A 12,005-nucleotide genomic window follows, 5' to 3' on the forward strand; every position below is an offset into this window, starting at 1 on the left:
TTGACAATGACTTGTTAAAAATTAGTTTGGGTCTTTTTTCTTTTTTTTTCTTTTTTCAGACTTTTTATTATTATTATTATTAATTGAGCTCCATAGCAAAATCTTAAAACATACTGATATAAAACAGACAGACTAGGACTATATACATGTATAAATAAATAGTTACAGATATATTAAATTAAAGCGAACCTAAATGCGGCCTTAATTAATAATTGTGTATATTCTAAACTGTATTTGAAATAATATTGCAGTGGTTTAATTTTGTTTTAATTATAACTGTAGCTTGGATAGGCATTTGAAGTGCTTGCAATTAAACACCATGGAGGCCATTCATGGAGGGGAATAAATAACGAACGAACATATTTAACATCCGGGTACTTTTCAAAGCTATGACGTTTTAGTATCTGATTGCATTCGCATTCGTATACGCCATTGTACATAGCCGTTCATGCTGCCAAGCATTGTGTACTACTAGTATAAACTCAACTTTTATATGCACAACGTGCTTTTTAAAACGTGGGTTAGAGCATTATGCGTTTGAACCACAGTATTCTGAGAGTGAAAGCCCAATTGCGTTAAAGTACCGTATTCCCCCGATCGTAAGTCCCTCTCGAGTATGAAGCCCATTCCTATATTTTTACTTGGTATTTATCGAGTTGACAGCATTCACGATTATAATATGCGTGTAAAAGGTGGGTTTCATTTCATAATAATCGTGATTGGCATGGTAGTTTGGTTCATGCTTTTAGTTTTATGAGAAAACTCGCATTAATTTCAGAGTGCACGGCGAACGTACACAACGTGGTTCGCATGCTTTCTGTTCTGTCATTTACTCAGGATGAACCCCGATGTTGCAATTCTGGAGTAATCCCTATTTCTTTGAGTAGTAGCTTTTGAAAAGTCAAAAATGTGATCGTTAAGTCGTGTACCTGGTTATTGGGCATGGTTTACTTTGAGAACGATGTGACATGTTGGCGACCGAGAAAGGTGTATAAATTCTTCCTCCACACTCAGTTTACCCACGGTTACTATTAACCGTCATTTATATTTCGGAAATTGCGAATCGCCAGTTTTTAGGGAAAATCATCGTTTTTTCGTTGCAATCAGTGCTACAAATCGCATTTTAACATTGCGGTAATTTACTTCCGCATTGCGTTAAAAAATCATTGTCAATAATCGGAAAATTTCATCATTACGACACATCATTTTGATTGGTTAATGAAATACATGACCTGTTATGTCAAATTAAGTTGTTCCAGGTCAAATCGTGCTGAAAAACCTCATGGTGGAAAATTGCTTTGCGTCGAGAGTTTGCGTACGATCGAAAACATACCAAAACGAAGATAATGATAAATGCCTTCGTCCACTGTTTCCTCACAGACCCTACCCATTATTTCACCGTTTATTCAGACGGTATGTAAATCGTATTGTAATAAAATGTGTGTGTTTTTATGAACATGTTTGTTTCTTCATTGTAAGTGTCGTTCAAATCAATGACTCATTTTTAAAAAAATAAGTATTATTTTCCCGAGCCCGGCGTGGTGAACGAATAACTTTTTTGGATAATGTTTCGTTGTTTGCATGATGGTTACAGTGTTTAACCCCAAAATAAATTCACTTTTTCTGAGTTGGTTCTCGAGTACAAGCTCATCCCTTACTTTCCCTTTACGTGTTTATGCCTCCGGGCTTATGATAAGGGAAGTACGGTGTACTGTGAAGATTCAGATCAGTCCAGTGTGAGTGATGAGAGTATATCGTCGACGATGCCCCTTGTTCGGATGATAGTTTTATTTCAAATTACACGGAAGTCTGTGAACAATCTGCTTAGTGTTCTTGTGACACTTGTCCCATGATTTGCCAGTGCAGCCCCGTGAATACATGGATGAAAATATTTCCACCATCACCCTACGAACTCAAGATTGCATACTCCGGCATCTATACTTTGAATAATTTGCACGCCGCACAGTGCGGTACTGGAAACAGCATTTATTAGACAGTTAGACAAAAAACAAAACAAAATGCCTGTCTCGATCAATTGCACATCCATAATGTTTGTATGTTGATACGCTTGTAAATAACATTAACGTAAAAGTCGAAACAACCTAGACTAGAAGTCAATTCACCAGTCCAGCCAACTATGACTCCCTAAGTTGCTTATATTTAATCAGATACTATTTCGTCATCATGCTTTGTTACCTTACCTGTTTATACCTCATGAGGGCGTTTTTTTATGGCAAGATGGCGCGAACAGAAGTCCTTCGCAGGTTTATGGTTTCTCATATTTAAATCATCATAACTCTGAAGATAATCATTTTTTTTCTTTCTTTTTTTTCAAATTTATAATCAATATACATAACTTGATAAATACAAACACCAAAATAGGCCCTATTTAGTTCCCCTTTAAGGTACATGAAGTTAATTTTTGATGCAGCAAGGGCATCTGAGTTCAGTATGGTTCTAACCAGTTTATTTTCACTACTAAGTCTTCTTGTGAAGAAAGAACACAGTTTTATGAGTTTTTACATTAAAAAGCTTTTTATCTGTCTACATCCTTAATTTTAGGCAATTTTAGTTTTCTTTAAAAATACTTTTATTTTACAGTGAGACACTTGTTGAGTCCCACTAAACTTACTGGTACCCCTATTTCCCAATATATCCACCCCCATTCGAAGGGGTGTGGTCCAATGTCTGCTATGGGGGTGAGGGTGGGGGTGAGGGTGTGTGTTATCTCACACTTACCGGTAGTAGCAATCTGCTGTGAAAGAAGCCTAACCTAAAAAAAAAATTGCTGTTTCATTTTATTAACATTGATACCATGTACAGTTACTGTTGTACAATATATTTTATGATTTCTACCACACATTCAACTATTCAAGTATCAGGCAGCCATATTATTTAGTGTTAAGTTCTCTTTTTGAAATCTAAATATGGTTGATGCAAAAAATTACAACATTTTAATAAACCATTTTCCGCTTTGTGTGAAATATCGCGAGACTGTTAAATTTGCCTAGCAACTGGTTGCCAGTTTTATGATACAGGTCAAGCTTTGATTCAAAATGACGCTAAATCGTGTTGTGCTGTGCAATCATGGCTGACTTTCCCAGGAAATTCAACGTTGAGTTGTCGAACTATAAAAAGAATATGCTTCTTGCAATCGCTAAAGCTGTGCATGGTTTGGAACTCAAGAAAGACCCTGATTTGTTTTCCACGATCCTAAAACGTCGTCACTACAAGACTTAACAAACGTGGTTGTAATTTCACCAATCCTTTCAAATTACCTGGTTACTCTAGTGATTTATGTAATCGATAAGCATTCGGCTTATCCAGTATTTTCATCTATTTGACGATAGCACTCTCCATTAGCCACATTAGCATATACCATAGAGCTATATATCTCAATGCTTATATAGTGTACTAACTGAAATTTGAAATGCCTAATGTGATAGCCGAAATAACAACTTAAATTCTGAAATTACAATATCATGCAATTCTATAGAACAATGCATTATGTATGGAAATAATATCCACTATGGTGCAAAATAATGATGAAATTAACGAAAATTTTGCACTGAATTTTGGATTGAAAAAATCTCTGGCATTCAAAGGATTACTGTTAACAGGATCTATGCTTTACAACTAGACCTATGACATATACTTGACACCCACACAACTTGCAATGCTATGGTATTTACGTGTTCATGCAAAAACATTGACATTTCCTGTACTCTTCTGGAACTACACTACCGTAATTTTATAATGTAATTTGGGGAAAAACTAGAGATTTTAATTTTGTGTTTTTTCTATATGTTCACTTTTATTATATTTAATTTTATTTCGTTTTGATTCCAAGTAATTTTGTTCAGATATGTAGGAATCAAATCCTTCTTTTAAATTCAATTATAAATAAATAAATAATTATATATATAAATAAATAAATGATATAAAGAAATTGTTAATCCATTAATTGTTTTGAAAATAGACAAATTTTGCTATTAATACATGTGACTTTCATGTTTTTACACTATAACATGGCCCTCACACATTAATTAATATTTATGTACAACCTTTTGCTAATTTTTATGAATTTTTCTATAATGTTATAAATAATTTTGGCTAAATTGGTCATAATTTCCCATTGGCTATGGGTGTTGATCAACATTTTTGGGAGAAATAAGAAAAATATATCTATAGGTTTTATTTTTTGAAAAAGTGATAAGTTTATTTTGGTGTTCAAAGTTGTTGAGTAATTGTATAGCATGGGAGAAATGTTTGTGTAAAAAGCAGTTTACTCTTACTACTAGTTTAATTATGACTGAGTGATTTTGTAACAACTCTAAAACAAGTAAGTTAATTATTTGTATGGAGCTACTGCATTTTTTTTTGTTCTTTTTTTTTTTTAGTAAAAAAACATCAGCTGTTTGAATTGTCTATTTTAGAACCAAATGATGGCCTATCACTAAATGAGAATATTTATGTCCATATCCTACTTTTTAAAACAACACCTTCTGATGCCTTTTTTCCCTCATTTATTTTGGCATGGACGCTTTAGCAATGTGTTAAACTTGTATTTTCTCATGTGCCTTTCTTGATCAGAAAAAATGGAGACAGTTCGCGACCCGTGATGATTCTTTCTCCACTAGTACAGAAGCACTTATGGATAAGGACAGCTTTATTTGAGAAACACTTAGCTAAGATTATTGAACATTTAGTAGAGAACAATAGGTAAGTACAGTGTATGAAACTGTTTATATTATATTTATCGTCCACGACAATGTCTGCTTTCTTTGTTGAATCACCATTTTGGAGCATTGATCAATCACTCAACTATGCCATTTATTATTAAATCTATTGCTATGTTTACACAACAACATTCTATCGGAGCTGAAATACTGCTCCTCCCACCAATTAACAAGAGATTATCTCCAATGCATGGTCGGGCTGAACGAGAGCAGAGATCCGCCGATTTCAATCTAGTTTGTTCAGAGGCGAACAACGCCTTCCATTATTTAGTATGAAAACACAATGGCTGAAAACAATTTTGACATTGTGCTTGTGTTGTTGCATATTTACATGTTGTGATGCATGTCAGAGCAACAGAGAAGGTTAATACAAAATATACTATCCTTGAGGAAACAGGTACGCATTGGGTCCCAATGCATTTACACAATCAGTGCCATGTCGGGCCCAATCCTATCAGAGCTCAACCCTGAAAGTTTATTGGTTCCAGCTTGGCTCGAGTCGAACTCATATACATTGCCAGTTTTGTTGGCCCAAGCAGTAGGGCTCTGATAAAATACTGTCGTGTAAATGCAGCATATTATGCCTTTGATTTAGAATGAGAGTAATTGTACCGATATTCTTTGTTTTATAAAAGTTTTTGCCGCAGATCTTGAATGATAATGACTTCTGCATAGTAGTATTTAATACCGGTATCTCTTTTTGATTAACAGTAAATATTATGAAAAGGAAGCACTACTTGCTGATCCAGTTGATGGGCCAATTCTAAGTTCTTTGCTCGGTGAGTTGTTTGTTTATCAACTAGAGTTAAACAGTTTCAAATTTGGAGGAATATTTGTTAGCGAGTTAGGGGAGTTCATATATATAAGTATATCTTGCAGGGTCCATAGCGTTGGGAAAATCCTTTGAAAGTCTTTGGATTTTTTGAGGTCTGGAAAATCTTTGAATTACAGGTAAAATAAACAAATCTTTGAAAAGTCTTTAAATTGCTTCATAGTTATAATTCAATTTATGGAAGAGTAGGAAATCAAACGGGCGGTGCACCACGGTCATTACTGCGGTGGTAGTGGGTGCTCGCCGGTCGACCGCATTTCATGCAAATTTATGCATAGATTCCATGACGCCGGCTGGCCGTGGTCTTCCGCGGTGGGCTCGCACAGCAATTCACACTTATTGTCAAGACTATTAATGAACACAAAGAACTGGGAAATTAAAAGGATCACAAAGTTCTAATGAAAAATTAAACCAATTTGGCTGAGCCAAAAGCTAGGAAACTAGTCTATAATAGTTTGACATTATTTTATTTGCCTTGGAATAAAATCACAAAACGATCCAGAAAGACGTAGAGATCAACATAATATAAAACATGATCGCATTATTTTTTGAATATATATCATGCATGGTCTCAGAAAATGTTTAGAAAGATTAATGTTTCGCGTAGACCAAATATAATCACGCATAAGTATAAATTCAAAGTGTTTTAATACATTGGTGAGAGGTCGCATTTACGTGAACAAGAACATGCACTAAGAAGGAAAAGCAAGCCAAAGTCGAAACGGGGTGTATCATGGACTTGGTACAACATGCGCTGCGACAATTGAGTGATCGTCAACATCATTTTGGGGCACAATTGAACTTCAAGTACGTTCCGAAACTTGCTACGCAGCGATGCTGACATCAAGTGTGTGTTGACCGAAGTTTTACCCCAAGTCACACACTGAACTGGCGCGTTACTTTAGCAACCCTTTTCTTTCTTGGTCCACGCTTTGATCTTGTAAATTTGTTATTATATCCGGCGGTACTGTAATAACACAAATTGTATCCAACTCTGTATTGGCTTTGAATATTTCAACATCGTTTACTTAGTGTGCTGCTTTTCTAATAACGCAAATATGTTTACAGTATTGCACGGGCTCTAAGTATTTCAACTTTGCAATGTATTGCTTTTATAATAATTACGCAAACTAAGTTATTTTTATTGTTGTTGGGACACTAACCCGGGCTATTGGGTCTGTGAATATTTCAATATTACCGACTTGATAATGCGTTGCATTCGTAATTATTACGCAAATATAAACATGGGCGCATTTAAATCATTGAAAAAGATAGTCAGGTCCCGGAGTCAAGTGTCTAACGAAAGTCGAGAAAATATTTTAAATACTTGTGACTCATTTGGCTCTTGGTGCTATGGATCCTGTCTTGATCAAATGTACATTACAGATTTTGTAAAAAATTTAAAGAGTTTGTTCAAATTACTAACTTGGCATTATGTTTGTAGAAAAGGAACAATACATTATGATGTGCTTTTTAGCTCTACTGTCGACTTTGTTGAGCAGAGCTTATCATATGAGTGATTGTCCGTCGTTGTCCGTGTCTTGCTGTTTTGACTTCTTCTTGAAAACTACAAGCCTGTTTGCTTTGATACTTGGTGTATATGTACATGCTGGCTGCCAAAGCACATTGTTATTCAGTTTCTGTTGTGAAACAGGAATACTGTGACCTTTGACCTTGCTAACAATTTTTCAATAGTGTAAGTCTTTTAATTCTTGTTTCAAGGAATTTTTTTTGTGATTTGATGTGAGCATCTGTGAGGACAAATTTTTCAAAAGTTAATTTGACCCTTCATCGCCAAGATAAAATTTGTAACTGCTACAAAGCTTTTCTCCTGAAATTGAAGTGATTGACATTGTTTCATCCAATCGTTTGATGGACACAAAATGTGACTATTCAGTAGGAAGTGATTGTAATCTCATTGTAATTATTTTTTCAGTTGGGCCTTGCGCATTGGACTATTCCAAAATGAAGACACCAGACCACTACTGGACTGACCCACCGGCAGATGAATTAGTACAGAGGCATAGAATACATAGCAGTAATCCAGCCACACTAAATCAGCCACAATCACCTAAGAGACCCAGTCTACAGGTATGCTGGCTGGGGCATGATGGAAATCGTTCTCCTAAAATCACCAAATGACTCAAATGATAATATTTTAAAATGGAATTAAATATTTTGAATCATTGACATTAATTATTAGTTAAAGACCATATTTTACTGGTGCTAAAAGTTATCTTATACGAAAAAAAAAACTGTCAACAAAAAACATGCTGGAATATTAAACATTTGTTTTAGAAACTATTATGATCATCGATATTAAAATAAAATCAACTGCATGAGAATTGTATTCTCACTTTGCAAATATGTTCTTTCCCAGAACAGGTTAAAAAAATAAAATGACATTTTAGTTAAAAATATTAAAGTAGATTTTCTGCCCTCACTTTCGCGCTCATTTCATTTGAGAGTACTGAAGGATCTTATCCTTTAGACCAACATACAATGTAACTAATCGTTAAGGACAAACAAACCTCTTCACTCATTGAGTGAAGGGCCGCTCAAATTCACATTCTTTAGTAAATTTTTAATTACCCATCCACAATCTCAACATTCGTTGGCGTACATATTGTTCAGTGGATACATATTTTCATTGATTGCTTTGATATTGAACATATAGGTACCTTGGATAGATCTCTCTTTGATTTGTTCATTTTGTTATATCTTTAATTCACTAATTTTGATGAATATTTTTAGTAATAATTGATATTTTTGACTTCTTGTTGAAAACTGCAAGTTTGATTATTTTGACATAGGTATCTTAGGTGGACCTCTCTCAGATTTGTTCACTTTTTTGAGATGATATCATCAATTCTCTAATTGAAATGTGCATTGCTAACAGCATAGTTATCTCAGCTAAGAGGCTGCTTGTTTGAGATGATATCATCAATTCTCTAATTGAAATGTGCATTGCTAACAGCAGAGTTATCTCAGCTAAGAGGCTGCTTGTTTGAGATGATATCAATTCTCTAATTGAAATGTGCATTGCTAACAGCAGAGTTATCTCAGCTAAGAGGTTGCTTGTTATAATATCTAATCAGAAAGTAAATCTTTTGTTGGACAGATAAACAAGAGAGGTGGCAGTACCACAAGTGATGAAGGCAGAGTTCCGATGTCAGCCAGAGATTATGTGGAATCTTTGCATCAGAACTCAAAATCAACATTATTATATGGAAAAAATAATGTCCTAGTACAACCTGTGAGTTACATTGTGTTTACTACCTGTAATGTGTATACATGTATTGTTTCCTAGCAACAAGACAGTCAATTTATTTCTGATTGGCTGATTCAAATCTGAGAAAAATAAGACATCTTTAATTACTTGCAAGCTTTCTTCTCCTCTCCTCTTTCCCATTGGCTGATTCAGAATGTACACCTGGTATTGGGCCAATTATTCTGAAGGTTTCTATTTGTTTTCCCTATTGGCTAACTCACACCTGGTATTCATATATGCTAATGAGCTATTAAAGTCTGGTTTTTCATATATTCTCAAACTGAAAACATCTGCCTTGAGTTTGCTGTTTATCATCTGTGCACCTAGTATAATTATATATTTTTTTTAAATATATAGAAAGAAGATATAGAATTAGTGCCTGGGTATTTGTCACTACATCAAGGCGTGGAAGGACTGACTATAAAATGGACCCCAAATCAACTCATGAATGGTTGCTCTGAAGACAGTGAATCAGAAACTGACAAAAGGTTCGTCTGAACATTCTTTTTTTTAAACCAGCCAATCACTGTATACTGATTCATTTAAACCAACCAGTCACTGTACATTGCCTCATTTAAACTAGCCAATTACTTTACATTATTCATTTAAACCAACCAATCAGTGTACAATGCTTCATTTAAACCAGCCAATCAGTATACAGTGCTTTATTTAAACCAGCCAATCGGCGTACATTGATTCATTTTAACCAACCAATTACTGTACTTGTATTGTTCAATACAAAATTTTAAAAGCATGAAAAATTGGTGTGATATAATGTATAATGATGAATTATTGCTTGTATAAAAGTTGGTGGTTATGCAGGGTTGGTTGGAAATATAAAAGATTTGCATAAACACTGGATCGTTTTTTGTGTGGAATTTCGGACCACTCTAGACCAGTACATGTCTGGAATTCTGGGTTTCAAATCTAAATCCAGAATTCTGTTCCTCAACTTTGGTCCATTACTTGTCTAGAATCCTGTACATCAACTCTGGACCAGTATCTATCTGGAATTCTGTGTCTCAACTCTGGACCAGTACATGTCAGGAAGTCTATGTCTCAAGTCTGAACTGGAATTGTACACTTTAACTCTGGAGTAGTAATGATCTAGAATTCTATACTACCTCAATTCTTAATTTTTCTCACCAATACTTTTCTTGAATTCTTTTTTTCTGGACTACGGGTCAGAAATCTTTACAAGTCATGCCAATTCTTGGAAGAGTTTGAATGTACAGGAGACTTGCTAGTGGATTTGAATACGTGTTAGGGACTGCAGTTGTTCTATTATGTGTGTTTGCACTTTTGTGGAATGTTTGCCGTTATCCAAGATATTTTCTCAACTTCAATCAATTTTTCTGATTGAATTAATTCATATATTTTCAGCAAATCAACAACAACAAAATCTTGGTTAAAAAGTTAATTTCCGGAAAGTTCATGATGTTTGAATTTCATAGATTTTTTTGTCTATTTTCAACTAAAAAGAAATATTCTTTTTCCTTAATTTTATGTTTGGTCCATGCAGTATATTGAGAAGGTGATTTTTATAAAATGTTTTTTTTGCATTACTTTCACTTATATACAAGCTTATTAAATATGGTGATTTAGGGAACTAAGGTGAAAAGATCCATTTTTGACATTACCTGGTAACACTAGCTGTACTCATTTCTATGTGGTGACAATCAGTTCTGCCTAGTGTCCTGCAGTGCTATATAAAAACATCGCTACATAGCCATTTTAATTCTGTTTACAATACACAAGTTTGTAGTTCTCCAGGCAAGTTTCTTTGTTGCTACATATCTGAATGTGTTTGCGACAGATAGGGAAGTTAATTTTATAACTGCGTGTGAGCCTGTTGCCTGTTGCCTGGGGAATATACATACTAATACCAAGATATTATAAATAATATTTGGTGCAATTTCCTCATATGTGTGTGATTGGAAACACATTTTTCTTGTTCTCATGAACTAAACTATTCTCCAATGTTTTTTACACCAGTACTGAAATAATGAATGAGTACACTTACTATTACTTGGTTTGTGCAGTATAAAGATGACAGGGCTTGTAAAATTGTTTTTTTTTGAACTTGAAAATATTTTTGTAGTAATAAACCTGATTGTTACCTATATTCACCTAATATATATTCCTGAAAAATATTATATTCAATTTTTTTTTTATAAACAACAAATTAACCAAAATTTGAATTATTTAAACTCTTAATGATATGCTAATTGTATGTAAATTTATTCACATACTGGAGCCTGAGACTGTTGTTTTATTGCAAACATAGATTCATGTTCATTGTGTCACATCACTAGAGCATTCTTGCATGCTGCATGCTGTTTAAATACATAAGCATCAAAGTACAAATGTTTGCCATCGTTGATTCTATGCATTGTGGGATACTAACAATAATCAGACTACCAATTCTATAAATTTACCCACAATGCATCATCCAAGATGGCAGACATTTTTCTAAATACAACAGGTAAAGGGTGGTTTGCTAGTTGACTTGACTTGACTGGTGGTGGGTGCTTAAATAGTGGTTAAAGAATAAAATAAGGTGGTTATGGTGGTGGTGATTTTTCAACTTACCAATTGCCACTAATACTATCAATTTGCTTTGATTTTAAATAATCGGCCATACCCTTATATCACCCTGAATCTGTTTGCATGTTGAGTAGAAGTATCTTCCGAAAGAGAAACGGCTACAGAGTGTGAGTATATATAGAACATCCTTTCCAGAATTACACCTCTTTTTTTTCACATCATAATTACCATCATTTATTTCTGCTTAGTTTACCCTTAAACAGGAATAATAAATAAATATATCTGTGTGTCTCAACGCTTTTTCTAAAACTACTGACAAATGTTGCCCTTTGATCAGATGATGTCACTTCCTGTTTCTTTATTCTTTGCTTTACTGTACTCATCCTGCATATTGTGTTATAGGTTTGTGTCGTATGGCATTTATAAATGTGTTTGTATCCATGGTTACCAGATGACACCATGCAACATTCATACCTTATGTGTTACATGTTACTATAGCAACACACTCTAAACAATATTCTTTAATAGTGATGCACAATCATGTGTGTATTTCTATTTCCACCATCAAAGCTTTACAAAATTTGTGCGTTTGTGATTTTATGGCTTCTAGTAGAGG

The 12,005-nt window shown here is 34.2% G+C and overlaps 1 protein-coding gene across 2 annotated transcripts in view; it reads left to right on the top strand.

The window, feature by feature from the left end:
* LOC100372486 (small G protein signaling modulator 1) overlaps positions 1-12,005 on the top strand; it is a 91,261-nt gene that overhangs the window by 51,978 nt on the left and 27,278 nt on the right. Inside the window, exons 5-10 of one of the 2 annotated variants that reach the window (XM_085491713.1) lie at positions 4,594-4,722; positions 5,451-5,518; positions 7,508-7,662; positions 8,693-8,827; positions 9,200-9,330; positions 11,524-11,556. In XM_085491713.1, the coding sequence (XP_085347839.1) occupies positions 4,594-4,722; positions 5,451-5,518; positions 7,508-7,662; positions 8,693-8,827; positions 9,200-9,330; positions 11,524-11,556 (651 nt within the window). The remainder of the gene's footprint in view (positions 1-4,593; positions 4,723-5,450; positions 5,519-7,507; positions 7,663-8,692; positions 8,828-9,199; positions 9,331-11,523; positions 11,557-12,005) is intronic. The other variant, XM_085491715.1, reaches the window with a different exon arrangement.

Source organism: Saccoglossus kowalevskii, chromosome 16, assembly GCF_978046115.1.
Source record: "Saccoglossus kowalevskii chromosome 16, keSacKowa6.1, whole genome shotgun sequence".
NCBI classification, from domain to species: domain Eukaryota; kingdom Metazoa; phylum Hemichordata; class Enteropneusta; family Harrimaniidae; genus Saccoglossus; species Saccoglossus kowalevskii.